This window comes from Rhinatrema bivittatum, chromosome 3, assembly GCF_901001135.1.
Source record: "Rhinatrema bivittatum chromosome 3, aRhiBiv1.1, whole genome shotgun sequence".
Classification (NCBI taxonomy): Eukaryota; Metazoa; Chordata; class Amphibia; order Gymnophiona; family Rhinatrematidae; genus Rhinatrema; species Rhinatrema bivittatum.
This window is the reverse complement of record NC_042617.1, coordinates 226,951,329-226,972,750: the sequence shown is the minus strand read 5'-3', so window position 1 is coordinate 226,972,750 and position 21,422 is coordinate 226,951,329. Positions and strand designations below refer to the sequence as shown.

Genomic DNA, 21,422 nt, shown 5'->3' with positions numbered 1-21,422 from the left:
TCTTCCATTAGTTTTCTTTTTTATAATGCGAACAATTGGAACATTGATGCTTTCCTTTATTATAATTAGGAATGGGCTGCAAAATCATGACCTAGAAATTTTTGCGCTTCCTGGCCGCATCTGTGCCGCGACCGGGCCTGCTCACCTGGCGCGACTGTCCACCAGCTCCTCCCTCAGTCCCTGCACTGCTGAGCTGCGGCCTCCAAGAGTGTCCCCAGGCTCATTGGGGCCTTCTCCTTCGCAGCGCTCCTCACACCGGGGCTCGGCGTCCTCCTCGGCGTCAGCCTCGCCCGCTAGCACGCGCGGAGCTCTCCTAACCTTAAAAGGCCAAGCGCGGGAAACTTATGGGCGGCGTCCGATTCTGACGTTACCTGAACCCGGTATATATAGAAAGGCTCAGCCCCTAGCCCAGTGCCTTGGCAATCGGGCCCCACAGTCCGGTGTCTTCAGTTTGTCTCAGCGTCTCCTTGTTCCAGTGTTCCTGTTCCAGTGTCTTCCTGTTCCAGTGTCTTCTTGTTCCAGCGTCTCCTTGTTCCAGCATCTCCTGTGTCTCCTGTTCCTTCATCTCTCCTGGTAGTACCCTCCGGACTGATCTCACGGTACTGACCACTGCTTGCTTCTGACCACGTCTGACCACTGCCTGGAACCGACTTCTGCTTGTTCACTGACCACACCTGATCACTGCCTGGAACTTGACCTTTGCTTGACCTGACCATGCCTGGACTGACTTCCAGTATTGACCCATGCTTTGGCTGACCACTCTGAACTTTGCTCTGGCCTTGATCCTCGCTATCCACTCGGATTCCTTATTCTGGCCTACTGTGGCTCCTGGACATTCCTATCTGAACCTCGACTGCGCCCCTTTTTCCTAGTGGGCACGACCCTGCGCTTCCTCTTGGGGAGATCCTGCGAGGCCCACCTAAGACCAGGCAACCCACGTAACCAAGGGCTCAACCTGAGGGAACCCCATGTTGCTATTGGTGAAGCTCCTGCTAGCTTCTATCCTCTCCTGGGCTCCGCCTCCTGGCAGGCACTCTCCGGGTCCGACCGGAGGACCTACCAATCCTGTACCGGGCCAAGGATCCACTTACTGGTGCAACAGGTTGCCAAGGCCATGGACTCGGCGGAGTCTCCCACCTTGCAGGCCATCACTGGCCTAGCAGTTCATGTCCTTCCCTTCAAGATGTGAGAGGATGAAGGTAATCTTGGTGGCCTCATTTGGGAACAAGGCTGGCTGCAGTGCAATTGCATAAAGCACTGATTGATGAAACCTCAGTAGAGGCGTGGATCCCCATTAAAATGAGGTGGAGCTGGAAGAGCCAATGAAGCCCGTGGAGGTGGGTGTTGAGCCCAACCTCTGGAGTTGGCCATGATCGAGTCCTGTAGCTGAGTCCGTAGACTCTCCACAGATGAAGTCAGAGAGCCCAACCTCTGGAGTTGGCCATGATTGAGCTTCATTGGCTCTTCCAGCTCCATGGGCTTCATTGGCTCTTCCAGCTCCATCTCGTTTTAACGGGGATCCACGCCTCTACTGAGGCTTCATCAATCAGTGCTTTATGCAATTTGCACTGCAGCCAGCCTTGTTCCCAAATGAGGCCACCAAGATAACCTTCATCCTCTCACGTCTTGAAGGGAAGGCCCTGGCATGGGCTTTCTCACTTTGGGAGCACTCCGATGACCTCCTACGTCATCTCTCCCATTTCATTACAGTCTTCAGACGAACCTTTGAAGACCCTGTCCGACAGGTGGTTGCGGGTCATCAGCTTGTTCACCTTTGTCAAGGTTCACGTCCACTCACTGATTTCACAGTGGAATTCCAGACACTAGCTACTGAACTAGGATGGCAAGAGGACTGTCTATGGGCAATCTACTTAGACGGCTTGTCAAGGATGAACTGGTGGCTCGTGAGATTCCTATATCTCTAGACAACCTCATTTCCCTGGTGGGCAGTATAGATCATCGCCTACATCAGCGACACCAGGAGGTAAAGGTTTTCCGGCCGTCTGCTTCACACCCAGTTCGTGCTACTAGTCCTCCCATGAAGGCTTTACTGGCACCTCGTTCTTCCCAAGAAGAGCTGATGCAAATTAATCACAGACACTTGTCTCCAGAAGAGCGTCTGCACCGCAAAAAGGAGGGCCTCTGCCTATATTGTGGTGGTTTCGGACATCTCCGACAATCCTGCCCTGTGCATCTGGGAAACTGCAGAGCCTGAGCCTGGCGGGGGTCCCGAGCTAGGGCACCATTGTTACTGGCCCCCCAATTACTACTCCCGGTGTCCCTATCCCAGGGATCATGTTCCTTTGCTACCACTGCTCTAGTGGACACCGGCGCGAGTGGCAATTTCATTTTAGATGACATTGTCACCTTGCTACAAATCCCTCTGCAGCCACTGGAGATACCTCTTCGAATTGTGTGCATCCAGGGAGAACATCTTCCCGGATGCATCACCCATCATACAGTGATATTCCGTCTCTCTGTGGGAACCCTTCACGAAGAGGAGATCTCCCTATACATCTTGAAGCACTCCACGCACCATGTGATTTTAGGGCTTCCATGGCTCCAGATCCACAGACCCCAATTTGACTGGCAATCCCTACAACTGATTCAGTGGGGACCCCAGTGCCAGAACCGTTGTCTGTGACAAGTGACCCCAGCAGTCATCGCCCTGAACTCCACAACCCTTTCTGGATTACCTGCTCCATATTCCGACTTCCAAGACGTCTTCTCCAAAAAGAATGTGGACACCCTGCCTCCACTTCGAGAATACAATTGTCCCATTGAACTCCTGCCTGGTGCCCCGCCTCCTAAGGGTAGAACTTACTCTCTCTCGCTACCTGAAACTTGAGCCATGTCCAAGTACGTCAAAGCGAACCTGGATAAAGGGTTTATAAGACCCTTGGATTCCCTGGCAGGAGCCAGATTCTTCTTTGTCAAAAAGAAGGTTGGCAGCTTAGTCCTTGCATTGACTACTGTGGGCTAAACGCCATGACACACAAGGACTGCTACCCTTTGCCCCTCATTAGCAAACTCTTTGATCGCCTACAAGGAGCCCAGATCTTTACAAAGTTAGATCTGCGAGGTGCATACAATCTGGTGCAAATCTAGCTGGAGGATATTTGGAAGACCGCTTTCAATACCAGAGACAGTCATTATGAGTACATAGCCATGCCATTTGGACTTTGTGATGCTCCAGCGGTCTTTCAGCGGTTAATGAACGAAAATCCTCCGAGACCTACTATACTCTTCAGTCATGGTATATCTAGACGACATCCTGATCTTTTCCAAAGATCTAAAGTCCCATCGCTCACATGTTCGCACCATTCTCTAATGTCTCCGAGACAACCAACTTTACGCCAAGTTAGAAAAATGTATCTTCGAACAGACTCGTATTCCATTTCTGGGCTACATTATCTCCAATCATGGTTTTACCATGGACCCTGAGAAACTTTAATGCATTCAATACTGGCTCCAGCCAGTAGGTTTCCGTGCTTTACAAAGGTTCCTTGGGTTCACAAACTATTACAGGAATTCATCGCTAACTACTCCACATTAGCCGCTCCACTTACAGCCATGACTAGGAAAGGTTGTAACCTCCGAGTTTGGAGTCCCAAGGCTCAAGCTGCCTTCCACACCTTGAAGGAGGCCTGCACCGAGATCTGCTTACACCACCCGGACCCTAACTGCCCCTTCGTTGTCGGGGTAGGCGCCTCAGTCATTGGGGCAGGGGCAGTCCTGAGCCAGTATTCTCCCAAGGGGACTTTAGTACCTTGCTCCTTTTATTCGCATAAATTTTCCCCGGCGGAGCAGAACTACACCATTGGGGACTGCGAACTCTTGGCCGTAAAACTGGCCCTCCAGGAATGGCACCCCTGGTTAGAAGGAGCACAGCATCGATTCTCGATCTATATGGATCATAAAAACCTCGAACACCTGAAGGAGGCCCAGCTCTTAAACCCCAGAGAGGCCTGCTGGGCACTGTTCTTTGAAACAGTTTAACTTTGAACTCTGTTACCGTCCCACAGCAAAAAACACCCGAGAAGATGCTCTTTCGCATTCTCTCGAGCCAGAGGATAGCCCAGAGTCTCCAAGGCACATTATCGACCTGGCTTGCATAACCCTCGCAGTCACCAACACAGTGCCAGCTGGGAAGATGGTGGTCCCATGCAGTCTCCGAGAGTGTGTCCTCTGCTGGGCTCACGACTTGAAGTTGGCCAGTCACCCTGGCCGAGCCCTGACCCTCGAAATGTTGAGAAGACACTATTGGTGGCCCAGCATGGTGAAGGAATTCCGCAGTTATATAGACTTCTGTCCCATATGTGTACAACAGAAGCCTCCTACTGGCTGCCCTTGGGCACTTCTCCAGCCTCTCCCGACTCCCACTGAACCTTGGTCAAGTATCTCAACAGATTTCATTGTTGATCTGCCCCCGTCAAGGGGTAACCCAGTCATTTGGGTCATCATTGACCGCTTCTCGAAAATGGGCCACTTCATCCCTCTGCCAAGTCTCCCCTCAGCTCCTGAGTTGGCAAAACTCTTTCTCAAAGAGGTATTTCGCTTACATGGACTTCCTAAGGAGATAGTATCTGATCGCGGACCACATTTCGTAGCCAAGTACTGGCGATCGCTATGCACAAAATTCAATATCACCTTGAACCTGACGTCAGCCTACCACCCTCAGGCGAACGGCCAAGCAGAAAGGACCAACTGCTCATTAAAGACCTTCCTGAGATCCTATGTGAACGACCTACAGGACAACTGAGCCGACCTCTTGCCCTGGGCCGAGTTGTCCCACAATACCTATGTCGCCTCTGCCACTGATGTGTCACCTTTTTCTGTGGTCTTTGGCCGACAGCCATGGCTGGCTCTTCTGGTGCCGCTTTCAGTCCCTTCACCCGTGGTCCAATCCACGGCATGGACAATATGTCATGTAAGGAAAAATTGACCCACGCAGCCGAGAAAGCCAAGCAATTCATGGATGCTCATCGCCGCACTGAACCCATGTTCCGACCTGGCCAGAAGGTTTGGCTGCATACCAAACATATTAAACTGCGACTCCCATCTCAATGATTGGCATCCAAGAATATCAGGCCATTCCCGGTCCTCAGAAGGATAGGGGCAGCTGCAACTCCCTCGCAATATGGGCATCCATAATACCTTCCATGTCTCCTTATTGAAGCCACTAGTCTTGACCTAGCATTCTTGAAGGCCTCCTGCACCTTCCCAACTTGCCGCTGAACCTGAAGACATTCTCCAGGTGAAAGAGGTCCTGGATGTCTGGCGATGTAGAGGCCATTGGGAGTACCTCCTGTCATGGGAGGACTTCGAGCCGGAGGAGAACTCCTGGGAGCCCTCCCACCACATCTATGACAAGGACCTCCACGCTGAGTTCCACTGGACCCATCCTGAGAAGCCCAGGCCGGTAAGGGGGAGGCCTAAAAGGGGGAGGGGGGTATTACTGTTGCGCTTCCCGGCCGCATTGGTGCTGCGACCGGGCCTGCTCATCTGGCATGACCGTCCACCAGCTCCTCCCTTAGTCCCTGTGCTGCTCGGCTGTGGCCTCCAAGAGCGTCCCCAGGCCCATCGGGGCCTTCTTCACAGCGCTCCTCACGCCGCAGCTTGGTGTCCTCATCGGTGTCGACCTTGCCCCCTAGCGTGCGTGCGCGGTGCTCTCCTAATCTTAAAGTGCCAAGCGCGGGAAACTCACGGGCGGCTCCCGATTCTGACGTTACCTGAACCCGGTATATATAGAAAGGCTCAGCCCCTAGCCCAGTGCCTTGGCAATCAGGTCCCACAGTCCGGTGTCTTCAGTTTGCCTTAGCGTCTCCTTGTTCCAATGTTACTGTTCCAGTGTCTTCTTGTTCCAGCGTCTCCTTGTTCCAGCATCTCCCGTGTCTCCTGTTCCTTCATCTCTCCTGGTAGTACCCTCCAACTGATCTCACGGTACTGACCATTGCTTGCTTCTGACCAAATCTGACCGCTGCCTGGAACCGACCTCTGCTTGTCCACTGACCATGTCTGACCGCTGCCTGGAACCGACCTCTGCTTGTCCACTAACCATGTCTGACCGCTGCCTGGAACTGACCTCTGCTTGTTCACTGACCACGCCTGATCACTGCCTGGAACTTGACCTTTGCTTGACCTGACCATGCCTGGACTGACTTCCGGTATTGACCCGTGCTATGGCTGACAACTCTGAACTTTGCTCTGGCCTTGATCCTCGCTATCCACTTGGACTCCTTATTCTGGTCTACTGTGGCTCCTGGACATTCCTATCTGAACTTTGACTGTGCCCCCTTGTTCCTAGTGGGTACGCCTCTGCGCTTCCTCTCGGGGAGATCCTGCGAGGCCCACCTAAGACCAGGTGGCCCGGGTAACCAAGGGCTCAACCTGAGGGAACCCCGTGTTGCTATTAGCGAAGCTCCTGCTAGCCTGTCTCCTCCTGGGCTCTGCCTCCTGGTGACAGGCGCTCTCTGGGTCCAACCGGAGGGCTTATCAATCCTGCACCCGGCCAAGGGTCCACTTACCGGCGCAACAGAAATGTGAACATTAATCCCACCTACTATTGCCATTTTCCCCCAATTTTCAAGGGTCTACTAATGTAATCTTTTAAACTCATCTACAGGAAAATTGCCACATAATCATACCTGGGAATTATTCGGGTTTCATCCCGAGACTCCAGGAAATTGTATAAACTGCTATGTCTCCAGGAAAACAGCAAAACAGTGCTGTGTTGTTTATTTCTCCAGCTCCTCCTCTCTAAGCAGCAGGCAGGGAATAGGAGGAGAGGAACTGGAGAAGGGAACAGAGCAATTGTTTTCAACTCTGCTGTGTTGTTACAGCTTCACCCTCTCCTCTCCTGTCCCCACTATCCTTGTGTCAACAGACAGCATGTTAGTAGAAACAGGATGGGAGAGACTGGAGAGAACACAGCCAAAGCTTGAAACTACCTGTAATCTCAGAAATGGGGACTTGGCTGAGGGCAGAATAAAGGCGGAAGGAGACAACCGAAAATACAAATCAGGAAGCTCTGAGTAATTTATGGGGGACAAGGGAAGAAAGTGCTGGGATCAGGGAGGGGAAAAGGAGCAGAGAAGAGAAAGAGAGATAGCATCAGGTCTGGGGAAAAGGAGAGGGAGCTGGCTGGAGTGATTTTTAGAGGTGGGATGGGGGGTGGAGTGGCTGTATGCACTGCAGGCAGGAAAATAACAAGGGATACTGATTACAGGCTGTCCAGGAGGCTTGCATGCCTATACTGATTGGTTACATATGGGCAGCCTGTCAGTGTCATTGTAATATGACCTTTCTATTGGGATTGGCCTAAAAAACCTATGGGTGGAATGGAATAAAAGACACAGCATATTGGCAATGTGTTGAGCTGTGTCTGTGCTATATCTCTATGTAGTGCAGCACATAGTCTCCACAAGAGTCTCGCTAATAACAAGTTGTTTGTTTTTTTTCAAGATTGTCAGTATTTGTTTCTCCAAGGGAAAGTCTGTATCCCAACAGAAGGGGATAGAGAGACAGAATAAGTATGTGTGTGTGTATGTGTGGATTAGTGTCTGGGGAGGAGGGTGAGAAAAAGCTAATGTGCACCCCACCCTACTTCCCTGCTAATCAACACCAATCTAAAAAGTTTCCAAGTATGCATTTAATAAGTAGAATTTGTAGCTACAATCCTAGATTGTTATTTTTTGGATCTTCTAAAATTAACTATTATAAGAACAAAATTTAGTGTTCTTCTACAAGTGTTTAGGGTGTTAAGAACATTAACTCAACATATTTTAAGACTATTGTAGTGTTAGCACTATAGTAGTAAACTTATCCCTGTACTTACGTGGGGGATGTTTTAACATAGGAGATGTTACCAGTGGGTCTTGGACATTCCGGAATGATGCACTGAAAACCTCCTCCAGTGTTTACACACATTGTTCCCCTGGTACAATTGTGTTGGGAGACAGAACATTCATCTATATCTGTGAACAAGAATGATGCTCAAAAAAGATGAAGGTTAAATACCCAGAAAACTTATTTAGTAACAGAAAATAATATAACTGAAACCTTAACACAGAAACATAGAAATGATGGCAGAAAAGGTCCAAACGACCCATCCAGTCTGCCCAGCAAGCTCTTATACTTATCAGTCTCCCATATTTATCAGTCTCCCAGACTACCAAGTTCAGGGCTCCTCTTGGTTACTATTTGAGTCCAATTTTCCCTCCACCCCTGTCGTTAAAGCAGACAGCAATGTTGGAGTTGCATCAAAAGTGTAGTATCAGGCTTATAGATTAAGGATAGTAACTGCCGCATCAAGCAAGTTACCCCCATGCTTATTTGTTAATACAAACTGTACAGTTCAATGTCCTTGTTGATTGCTGTCTGAATCCAATTTCTCGTTTCCTCTTTACCCCCCTGCCGTTGAAGCAGAGAGCAAAGATGGAGTTGCATCATCAGTATGAAGGCTAATTGGTAGTAACCACCACACCAGCAAGCTACTCCCATGCTTCTTACTTCATTTCTCTCCTCTAGCCTTTAGGGATCCAAAGTGTTTATCCCATGCCCTTTTGAAATCTTTCACTGTTTTTGTCTTTACCACCTCCTCCGGAAGGGCATTCCAGGCATCCACCACCCTCTTCGTAAAGAAATATTTCCTGACATTGATTCTGAGTCGTCCTCCCTGGAGTTTCATCTCATGGCCCCTAGTTCTACTGATCTCCTTCCTGATTGTAATACTCTGATAAAACATTACCTGGAATACTTTAATATTACTTCATTATTATTGTTTTTCATTATTTTATTTGCTTTTCAAAATTTGTGAAATGTGAAATCATACTGACTATTGTAACATTGCTATGATATTGCAAAGTAGCCATAAACATTATTACATTATTTGTTTTATTATATCCTCTACAATATATATTTTTAGCAGATGAACATCCTGTAACCCAGCCTAGAATGAAAAAAATGAAAATACAGCCCTTAGAAGCTCAATCAGCTCTAATATAAAAAATCTAATTATGCCTCACCATCACAGCTTTTTCCATCACTAAGAAGCTTATATCCACTAGGACAGGAGCAGCGATAAGACCCAGGAATGTTGATACAGGTGTGCATGCACAGCCTTGGAGCTCCTCTCACTTTGTAAACTTCACACTCATTAACATCTGCAGGGAAAACAAACCATGCCATGATTCTGTGGTATTCATGCAAATGCTAACATTATCTACTACAAAGAAAAAAGTTTTGCTCTTAATTCATGTCCATCAACCTGAAACATCTCACTGAATGTGCCCTATCATATTACCTGGAAACAATGAAAATGCAAGTAAGTTTTTCCACCAAAGATAAAAAAAATACTTTGCAGCTTGTCTAACAGACAGGCAGTGGGGATATCAGAACACCAGAACCAAGAGCAGAATGTAGGAAACTATCAGTCCAGGCAATTTTTTTTCAGAACCGGCCCTTGTGCACTTTCTTTGTGATCTTGCCTGTTATGCAGCCTTCCAATCACCAGAAGCACTGTGGAGCTGATCCTTCTCTCACTCCAGTCATAGCCTCTGAGATTCCATGACTCAGGAGGGCTCTGCCTATTTAACCCTGTTACTGGCTATGCTTATTGCCTTGTCACTGAATGTCGCTAGCTCTCTGCTTGGCTCTGACCTGCATTGGACTTTCTCTGGTCTCTGGGCATTCCAGCCTTGTCCTGTGGCCTTCTCAGGCCTCTGCTTTTGCCTTGCTCTGTGGCCTTTCAGGCCTTCTGCTTTTACCTTGCTCTGTGGCCTTTCAGGCCTTCTGCTATAGTCCTACCTGGTGACCTTCTCTGGCCTGTTTTCTAGTCTGTTGCCTTCAGGCTTTTGTGTTCTTTGTTCTGTTCTGTTTTATCCTGTCTTTGTCTTGTCCTGGTCTGTCTGTTCCAGAGTTCCACGCTTACTTGCACCTGGTTCCAGTCCCATGCCTGCCTGACTCCAGCCTCACCTTGTCTCAAGTCTCCAGTTCTGTACCACCTGCACCTCTAAGTCATCTACAGTCTAAGCCCTGCCAGCCACCAGAACCCAAGGGCTCAACCTGTGGGGGAGGTGGCTGGTATAGACCAAAGATTTAGTCCTGTCTGCAAATGTCCTGGCCTGCCCCGTGGGGATTCACTAGCCCTAGTCGGGCCCACAGCTGTAACACTTTCTGTGCAGTACATGCTTCAACAGCTTCCGAAAGCATGTTAAGCCAAATTTTGGCCTGGATTCACTAAGCCGCAATTTTTTTCACGGGAGGAGCCTGAAATAGTTAAAATGCTTTAGATAAATAAAGAATTTTAAAGTGAAATAAATTGCTGCTTTAAACTACTGCACTATGAGGTCCCAGAAACAGCGTGAGTTGTCTGGTACAAGATAAGGATGGATACATGTTTCTTTACTTCCACACAGGCCGATACAGAATGGTGCACTCAGCTGAGCGCACCATTTAGCTCCCGTTTGGCCGCGTGTTTTTGACATGGAAAACGCGCGGCCAACCCCCCCGAAACTAATAGAGCTCATCACATGCAAATGCATGTTGATGAACCTATTAGTTAGTACCCGCGATACAGAAAGTAAAATGTGCGGCCAAGCCAACGTTAGGAGTTAATTTCAGATGGCACCGAGCAAGTGTACAGAAAAGCAGAAAAAACTGCTTTTCTGTTCACCCTCTGACTTAATATCATAGTGATATTAAGTCGGAGGCCCCAAAAATTAAAAAAAAAAAAAAATCTGCCCACGGCCCGCAGGTTGGAAAACGGACGCTCAACTTTGCCAGCATCCATTTTCCGAACCCATGGCTGTCAGCGGGTTTGACAACCGACACTGGTAAAATTAAGCGTCAGCTGTAGGACCCGCTGACAGCTTCTGCATATAAGGAGGCGCTAGGGACTCACTAGTGTCCCTAGCGCCTCCTTATTAGCGTGGGCTCTAATTTGAATACAAAATCGCGCACCCAGGAGAGGTGCCTGGGCGCGCGTCGGGAGAGCCGGCGCTCGCCTCGGAGCACCTGAGGGAGATAAGGATGTATCCATCCTTATCTCCCTCAGGATGTTTTCAAGGTTAAATTAGAGTTCCCAGAGCAGTTAAGAATCAATTGTCTGCAAATGTTTCACCTTGTAATCTTAAATCAAAAAGTGTTTATAGTAATATCCTGAAAAGGAACTGTTTTCAAGCATGGCATGTTCTATGTGTAGTTAAGTCAGATTCGCTGAATAGCATCCGACTTTCTTATGTGCATAAGTACATAAAATAAAGCTTTCAATTGAAAGCTTTATTTCAATTGATAAGAACATACCATCTCTGGTGTTTGAGGTGTCCTTGGTAACTTTTTTTACCTCAGGATGTACCTGCGATAATGGTCCCTTCTCATAAAAAAATATCATGATTCTAATCTGTGTCGTTTTGTCTCATGGAAAAATACCGCAAGGTAAAACAATGTGGCACCAAGAAGGGGGGCGGAGTCAAGATGGCGACTCGCTGAGAAGTACGGCACTGCTGCTCCGGCGTTTGGTTTTCTTTGAAAAGAAAATTACCTCATAAAATATGGCTCTGAAACGTAAAGGAAAGACTAGAAACTACCCCTCGACTTCTACAATTCCTCCGGGGCAGAGAACTATCGAGCAGTGTGCAGTCAAACCGGCGAATTTGGGCATGAGAGGTCCGGCTGTAGGGTCACAGGAAGGAGACAGTGACCCTACCACGGAAGCAATATCCCTCAGCCCTCTGGATGTTAGACTACCTCCTGCTGCAAGAGTAACCTGTTTACCAAGTTATTTAAGTTGTATAAGATGTTATATTCGTATTTGTATAAGTTACCAATTGGTCACCACTATGTATAAGTTGTTTATCCTGTAAACCGGAGTGAAGGCATCCCGCTATACTTCGGTATAAAAAAGCCTCGAAATAAATAAATAAATAAATAACATCGACTCCTCGCTCGAACGGTGACCCGAAGTTGGTTAACCGGGAAAGTCGGGCCGAGGGGGAGACGTCGGTGGATAGACAATTGCAGCACCCCGAGGAAATCGGAGATTTAACCACTGGAGGGGATTATTCTGATGGTCGGGAAGTACAGGATGATAACAACGGAGGAGTGAGTACTATCCCAATAACTTCTGTTTCCCCCTGTGAGTTATTAACAGCAATAAAGCCGGAGGTAGTAACGTTAGACTCTCTCTGGACTTTGACTTTGGCGATGGCAAAATCTTTAATGAATTGCACCGAGAAAATTAATGCTTTGGCAACCCAAGTAGAAATCATGAATAAGAACTATGAGATTAATAAACAGGAAGCGTCAGTAAAGTTCAAGGATGTTGAAAAAGAAGTACAACAAATAAAGAAGGTCCAATTAACAATTATGCAGGACTGTGGGGCTTTAAACCGCAAGGTTGAAAACATCGAAAACGCACTAAGACATTTAAATTTAAGAATTTTAAATTTTCCCAGGGTGATGGGGGAAATTCCTCGTACAACGATTAAAAGATACTTCGTAGAAGTATTAGAGATTTCCTCAGATCAAACCCCACCCCTGGATAAAGTTTATTTTCTTCCTGTGCGTAAAACTCAAAATCAGCAGATTTCTCCTAATTTAGGAGACAACCTTACTGTTTTTCTGGAAACTTCTTATGAAATAATTGAGAGGTCTACATTATTAATCTCATTTTTTAATGAGAAAGATCTAGGAGAGATAATGCGGGCGTACTTTAAGAAACCAAATGTTGAGTTTATGGGTTCCCGCATTAGGATTTTTCCTGACCTCACGAAATCAACTCAAGTGAAAAGAAAAAATGTCCTTGCCTTGAAACAAGAAACAATAGATGTGGGAGCAACATTCTTCCTCCGCTTCCCTTGTAAATGTGTTGTGAAGTATGATAAGGATAGTTATGTGTTTTTTCAACCGGAGCAACTGAAAGATTTTGTAGACGCAAAAAAAGCTTCAAAGTTATTGAGTAGTGTATAACATCCGTGATAAAGTATTAACCGGAATAGAGAAGCCATTATTTCTTAAAAGTTATTTACTTAAATATCTCCTTTAATTTGCTGTTACTCTACCCCCCTTTAGAGTTTGGGGTCTAAAGGGTTATCTGGAAAAAACTGAAATGGGTGGTTTACCTGGTTTAATGTTATGATGTAAAATTTTCTCTCCATTTGTTTGTTTTCTCATGTGATATACCATTTTTCTTTTAACAAAGTGATACTTTGTAATAATTTGGAAAAGTTAATAAAGAGAAAGTTAAAAAAAAAACCAAAAAAAAAACAAACAATGTAGCATGGTACTTTAACTTGTGATGGCATCCCTCATCAGACAGGGCTGCCATTGCCTTAAAGGGCAAACCAGTTAAAAAAAAAGCCGCCAAAAAATGTTAAAATGTGTGCGGCGGTCAAACACGACCCCCCCCCCCCTCCTCAGTTTGGGGCTATCAATCGAGATGGCTCCAACAACAAAATTTTAAAAATAGCTGCAATGGATCTTGCAATGATGGCCCCTCCTCCTAATCCAATCAATATAGATAGCATACAGGCCACAAGGTATTGTCCCAAACTCCCCTGTCAATAAAAAAATAGCCATGCTGTTTCACCCCTTTCTCATCATCCCAACCCCCACCTTTAAAAAACCATCATTGGGGTCTGGTGGTATCCCCATTCACACCCCCTCTCTGGATCCCCCAAATCCAATCAAGAATTGTTGGGAGTCTAGTAAACCTCCCTAAACCCCATCCCACCCTCGAATCTCCCTCCCACACCCCAGTACCTCAAAATACAGAAAATCTGCAAGCGGAAGGGCCTGGGGTGCCCTCTAGCTCCGGGTCTGGTCAGCGCTATCTCTATCTATCTATCTTGGATCCTTGACCTATTGTTAAAGTCTCTTACTAACCAATCAGCTCTTGAACCAGTTGCCAGCCAGGGTTATATACACACTCTGATGCACACTAACACATGCATTCTGTTGTTATACTGAAGCTCATGTGCTTAGTCAAAAATTAATTTTAAAAGAGGTATATACATAAAAAAATGTCAATTATGTGTGTATGTGGTCTGAGCGCATACAACCCTAATTTAAAAAAGGGTCACTTACCCGTGTATATGTGTGTGCTTGAACAATATTATATGTGTAAAAGGGGGCAATTGTAACATACTGGAAGGTAGAGGAATAGATTGAGGGAAACAGGGATATAAAGGTCTATAACAGGGGTGGGAGTGTGCGTTATTAGAACATATTGGGGGGTGTGAGTCAGTAGGTGAGAGTCCCTTTTCAAGATGATTCTTATGACCCCCTATGGGTACCAGGCTGAGGAGAGGGAGAGTGAGAGTAGAGGAGGAAGAGGAGGAGGAGGAGAAGGAGGTACCTTTTATATAGAGTCTACAAGACTAGGATGCAGTTTATGGATCCATCTGAGAAGTAAGTCATACACAGGTTCAGATTCAACAAGGAAACCATACTGTACCTATGCCAGCAGTTAGAGTGGGACCTACAAACTATCACATACAGAGACTGTGCATTACCAGTACATATCAAGATCACTACCACGCTGGCATTCTTTGCCACTGCCCTGGCACCTTCCAGATACCTCTAGGGTTTACAGCTGGAATCAACCAGTCTGCTACTTCCATGTGTATAGATCTGGTCCTGCCTGCATTACTAAGCAAAATACATCAATATATATCCTTCCCTTGGAGAACACAGCAAAAACATCAAATAATGACTGATTTCTAACAAATAACATGTTTTCCCTAGAAGGGTTCAACTAGAAAGAACCAAACACAGTCTTCTCAAACCAAAGCAGACAAGACAAAAAAGAGTAAAAGACCCTATATATTATTTTCAAGCTGTATCCACCGAATAGCAAGTGAAAAAATGCATAATCTTAATATTTTTGTTAAAACCGCATCAGCAAGCCAGACAACGGCAGTATTGTGACTTGCCGTCCGGACCACTCATCATTTGCGGTATGTGTGCAATTAAGTGTTTTTCAAAGTCACAACTATATAAAAAATGTTGTAATGTTCTTCCAAAAAGAAAGACACACATCTGTTCCCCGAGGTGCAGTTGAAGAATAAAGCCCGACAATGGCCGGTGTTTCGCGATAACACTATCGCTTCTTCAGGAGTGAATTTCAAAGGGATTTTCAGGACAGATGCTGTTGAATTCAAAAATTGTAAGTCAAACATATTAATTTCATAGGAATAAACTAAGTACTTAACTCACGATGTCACAGCCAACGCCGACCTTCATCCCGGACGCGAACGTCTCCGAAAGTTTTGATAAGAACGGGACAGAGCGAACCCTAAACTACCTACCCTTTAAAAAAGCCCGCGCTTTGTGTGAGTGATGACGTATAGCGTCCCTCCATACTGACAAAATGTTACTATGGTGACCCGTAAACAGTTGTGAGCTCAGACTGAGCGCTTATGATTTTTTGCTGACAAATTGTTGTTAATTAAGAAGGCATATGAATGATGTTATAAAAATACTTGGAGTTCCAATGCCGAGTTTAAACCCATAGGTTCCACGGTCCCAAGCCGATGGATCCAGCGTTGTTCTGTGCATGGTAACCGAGTGTTAAAATCCCCACCTCTCCAATTGGGGGATAATTGTTCGAGTACGCAGACTTTTAAATCATCAAAAGTGTGTTGGTGACGAGTACAATGAGACGTCAATGGAGCTGTCAATCGACCCGTAGAAATACAGGACCGATGTTCAATTAATCGAGTCTTAAGTGCCCGCTGAGTCTTTCCTACATACCATAGGTTACAAGGGCACTGTATAAGATAGATTAACCCTGTTGAGCGACAATCTGTGAAATTTCTCAAAACGAAGGTAAAGTCAATTCTTGTGAAATATAGAGAGGATGTCTCAATCATTACATGACAAACTGTACATGTTCCACAAGGTGTGTGTGTGCTCCTATATTGATGACTGGCTGAGGAACTGAGGAGTCAGAGTGAACTAGCAGATCTTTAAAATTGGAACTTCTAGTAAATGCAAACCTGGGCACATCTTGGAATTCATTATGAATCTGTAGCAAATGCCAATTATGATAGATGATGCGTTTCATAACTTGAGTCATAGATGAGAACGGCAGGACACAGGTTAAAGTGTACATGTTCAGTTCGCCATGTAATGATTGAGACATCCTCTCTATATTTCACAAGAATTGACTTTACCTTCGTTTTGAGAAATTTCACAGATTGTCGCTCAACAGGGTTAATCTATCTTATACAGTGCCCTTGTAACCTATGGTATGTGGGAAAGACTCAGCGGGCACTTAAGACTCGATTAATTGAACATCGGTCCTGTATTTCTACGGGTCGATTGACAGCTCCATTGACGTCTCATTGTACTCGTCACCAACACACTTTTGATGATTTAAAAGTCTGCGTACTCGAACAATTATCCCCCAATTGGAGAGGTGGGGATTTTAACACTCAGTTACTACGCGCAGAACAATGCTGGATCCATTGGCTTGGGACCGTGGAACCTATGGGTTTAAACTCGGCATTGGAAATCCAAGTATCTTTATAACATCATTCATATGCCTTCTTAATTAACAATTTGTCAGCAAAAAATTATAAGCGCTCAGTCTGAGCTCACAACTGTTTACGGGTCACCATAGTAACGTTTCGTCAGTATGGAGGGACGCGATACGTCATCACGCACACAAAGCGTGGGCTTTTTTAAAGGGTAGGTAGTTTAGGGTTCGCTCTGTCCCATTCTTATCAAAAATTTCGGAGACGTTCGCATCCGGGATGAAGGTCGGCATTGGCTATGACATCTTGAGTTAAGTACTTAGTTTATTCCTATGAAATTAATATGTTTGACTTACAATTTTTGAATTCAACAGCATCTGTCCTGAAAATCCCTTTGAAATTCACTCCTGAAGAAGCGATAGTGTTATCGCGAAACACCGGCCGTTGTCGGGCTTTATTCTTCAACTGCACCTCGGGGAACAGATGTGGAAGAACATTACAACATTTTTTATATAGTTGTGACTTTGAAAAACACTTTATTGCACACATACCGCAAATGACGAGTGGTCCGGACGGCAAGTCACAATACTGCCGTTGTCTGGCTTGCTGATGCGGTTTTAACAAAAATATTAAGATTATGCATTTTTTCACTTGCTATTCGGTGGATACAGCTTGAAAATAATATATAGGGTCTTTTTTGTCTTGTCTTCCCTAGAAGGGTACCAGGGGAGATGAGGTTACCTACCGCAACAGCAAGGGCTTCCACTCGCTCAATATGCAGGTGGTCTGCAATGCCAAAGGAATCATCATGGACATTGTACCAAGATTTCCAGGGATCCACCCACAATGCTTCATGACTGCTTCCAGGAAGGACACATCACTGGGGGCTGGCTTCTAGGTAAGAATGCAAATCTCACTACCACCACACTGCTACTAACTTCCTATAATACTGTCCCTTATATCTAGGTGCACTGACAGTTGTGGCCCAGGAGGATAGCTTACACCTTGTCCTGTGAACTGCCTGCTGCCCAGCCCCAAGTCACATCTAACTCTGCTCTTCTTTGCCTTCTCCCCTACAGATGGCAGAGGATATCCTCAAAACCTGGCTCATGATCTGAGTGGAAACCCCATAGACTGCTGAGGAGGCTTGATACAGCAGGGCACACCAGCAGACCAGGACAATCATTGAAAGAACTTTGGCCTTCTCAAAACATGCTTTTGCTGTATGGATAGATCAGGGGATGACTTTTGTACAATCCACCTAAAGTCTGTGCGATCTTTCTAGCCTGCTGTATTCTATATAACCTTGTGAAAAGCAGATGCATGTCTCCTCCAGAAGGATTGGAGGAGAATGGGGATGAAGAGGAGGAGTGAGAGAAGGAAGGACTCAGGAGGAATTGTAGCAGATACATTGCATGAGTCAAAGGAAAGTAACACTTTCATACTCAGACATTTCAGATGGGGGAATGTGCATTTATTTACATGATATCTGCTATGTGAAAATAATAAAGTTAATGCTTCTTTGGGCACCCTCTTTTTGGTGGTGGAGGAAGCTTTGGAGCTTGATATACTCCTATTTGAGCACTCCTCCACAGTGGTATGTGGTCACTAATTATGCTGTCCTCAGATGGTTCTGGACAGGGTAGCTGTGTGAATTGTGAGCTGCTGGAATGGCCTGGATGAGCAGCTACAATGTGCTTTTTTGCCTCCTGTTCCCTCGGAGAGGTGGGAGTATCTCTGGGAGTTGGTGACAGCGGTGGCAATGCTGAATGCTGCATGGCTGGAGATTCCGGTGGTCCCATAACAGGAGATGCTGGAATGATGAGGGCAGATGAAACTGCAGCCTGGAGAGAAGTCAGCCAGCCTGGTGATGCCAAACATGCTGGTGGTGACTACATCCAGTAGGGCAGTCCATAGTAAAGAGCAGGGGATGGCTGTAACTGAAAGGGGGGTATTTTCTGCTGCATCTCCCATGTCTTCAGTCTGGGCATTGATGGCATCCTAAATGTTCCACATCTCATCCCTCACCACTTTCTTCTGGCCCTGTATCTTCTCCCTTACTACATCATGCAGGCCTTGGACCTCCATCTGGACAAGGTGACTCCTCCACTACTCTAATATTTAAAGACATGATGCCTCTCTCAGCTTGAATCACTTGCATCTCTTCTTCTGGAGGTGAGACAGCCTCTTCCTCTGAAGAGCTGGTCTCTGGAAGGACACCAGGTAACTGACTCGGAACAGGTGGGCCTGAAAGAGTAGGCTCAATTTCCTCCTCCTCATCCTCTAGCTTCATGGTGTTCTTATACTCCTCCTCTCTAGATTTCTCTTTTGCTTCTGGCTCCTCCTCAGAAGTATCAGCCAGCAACTGTATATGGTTCCTGGTCTTTGGATGCCACTAGGTCTCTGTTGACCTGCCTGTTCACCAGAGTGCTCCCCTGCAAAAAGAAAAAAATGTACAGACTATTTAGACTCATGCTATATAATATATCTCTTCACAGTCACTAGACCTTTCTTTCTGCCTAATGGAACAGCTCTCTGATCACTACAATACTTCCTCCTCCTGCTACACCACAAACTGCAGAGAAAGCATTCTCATGGCACATATATATAGCCTGAAACACTTGTTAAGCACCAGGTTAAACCTGAGAGAGAACTCACAATATGCTGTGGCTCTTCAAAAGGGTTGGGAGCCACTTGGCTATTCTGCTCTTTAATCCTAAAATATCAGATTGGGTGTGTTCCATTTGTGCCAACATTGGACTGTATATTCACAGAGCAAGTTTAGAGAAGATCACAGGAGAAGATTTACACCTCATGGAATTGATAACAGTGATAGGATAAAGAGGGGTCAACAAAATGAACAGTAGTGTAAAGTAAGGTGAAACAAGTAGGCCTTGTGCCAGGGATCAATCATCACATTCCAAGTCAGCTTACCTACAAGCTGCCCTAGATAATAAACACAGTGAACATGACATTGAAGAAAGGAATACAGCAAAAGACTATCTAGTAGGGGTGAGAATGGGGCTGTCCCAAAAAACATTGTCCAGTGTTGTAGGTCTGGACATGACTGGAACTAGGTTTCAAAGACTTTCTGTGTGCATATAGATACAGAAATTACATTATACAATAAAGATTCTTTATTGGACATTCCTTTCTAAACTATCTGGAAACATCTCTGTGCTGACAAGATCCTCATGGCTATTCAAACACTCAGCTTTGCTGCCTGTTCAAAAACACAGGGAGGGCATTAGGTCTAGGGTGCTTAGGCCCTCTCTGTATGCACAATTGAACATGAAATAGTCCAGGTATTTTCCACAAAGGTACAAGATATAAAATACATCCATCTATACACAAACCTTTCCCAGCGTTTCCTTTATACAAAGCTCACCTTTCTGGTGTTCAGGTTGGGAGGTGTCCAAACATGTTACCCTTCCCATTGCAGCTTCAGATATGGCACTTAGCACCAAGTCACTTGGCTGTCAGTTTTCTCTGTAACCATCCTGGCCTGCTCTCTCTTAACCAGCTGTTTCAGGTTTTGCCATTTGTGGCTGAATTCATTGACACTGTGGTTTTCTTGAAGACCGCAATTGACCATGTGGTGTATCTTCTCCACAGCTGTTCCTTCCTGTAGGACCCCACTCTCCTAGATGCTGGACCCTCATCACTTGTGGGAACTAAAGGTCCACCTCCTGGGGCAAGAAGTTAGGCTTCCGCACCAAACCTCCACAGCTCTGTGACATGATGCAAGTAGGAAGACATGTAGTATGAGTTGACCCTTTTATGCATGCAGACATGTGTAAATTGTGCATATTTGTGTATGTAATGGCATGGTTTATACAAGTAATTTTTCCATGTGTATATAATTAAAATAGAAGATTTATGTGGGTTCATTGTTTCTCTTCATTCAATCCTGATGACTCACCTAGTCAATCAGGTGGTCATAATTTGTACAATGATAAGGCAGAAGATGGATAAGCATACAATGTAGGCAGTTCATGCTATTCTAACTCATGCATATTCATTGTGGATATCATGAAAACCTGACTGTCTACCTGTGTTACCAGGACTGGGCTGAGAGTCTCAGGTCTATACTTGACTGACAGCTGGATCTATCTCCTCTGGTTACATGGAATAGACTTAGTTTTTGGGTACTTGCCAGGTTCTTATGGCCTGGATTGGCCACTGTTGGAAACAGGATGCTGGGCTTGATGGACCCTTGGTCTGACCCAGTATGGCATTTTCTTATGTTCTTATGTTCTTATGGGACTTTGGCATCCAACCTGTGCTTTCTTCAGAAACAGCTCTGAATTAATACTAATGTGACCTTAACCGTATTCCCTGTGAAGTTTTATTTATCTCTATCTGCAAATGGACCATTATTTTGGAAGTATATATCTCCTAGTCATGTATATGTGTCCTGTGTCCCTCAACATAAGTGGCCCAAATTTTATATTCAGAACCTGTCTTTTCCTGCACCCTCCTATCCCTTTCACCTCTTAAATTAGTAAAAATGGGAAAAAGCTGCTGAGATTACCAATGAGTGACTGATTGTTCTGAACTGGGAGCTTTGGTGGAGTCCTACAAAAGCATATGATCCTGGATAACCTACTCTTCCAGTATGCTGGTAGCCTTTGAAAGATAGGTGTTAGAGAGCTAATGTTTGTTGTGATCTTTCAAGAAATTTCCTAATTTGATCCTTCAGCTGAAAAGCAGAGTCTTACCAGTAAGACTAGCACTTGAAGCATGGAGAGGGGTAAGCTGGATACAAATCATTAATCAGATAGCTGTTTGAAGGTAAGTAGGCACTGCATCTCTTTAAAAACAGAATTATAGCCCAAAAACATTCTTCACACTCTTAACATGTTTGATGAGCACTGGTAGGAGAAGGGCAGTGTTACGCCCGTCGGTCGCAGATGGATGCGACTGCTCCTGCTTACCTCCTGC

The 21,422-nt window shown here is 45.6% G+C and overlaps 1 protein-coding gene across 1 annotated transcript in view; it reads right to left on the bottom strand.

Moving 5' to 3' along the window:
- The window catches only part of FBLN7 (fibulin 7), a 459,875-nt gene that overhangs the window by 6,062 nt on the left and 432,391 nt on the right, over window positions 1–21,422 (bottom strand). The window contains exons 6-7 of the mRNA XM_029594265.1: window positions 9,027–9,164; window positions 7,838–7,976 (exon numbers count right to left, since the gene is read on the bottom strand). Of these exons, the coding sequence (XP_029450125.1) occupies window positions 7,838–7,976; window positions 9,027–9,164 (277 nt within the window). The remainder of the gene's footprint in view (window positions 1–7,837; window positions 7,977–9,026; window positions 9,165–21,422) is intronic.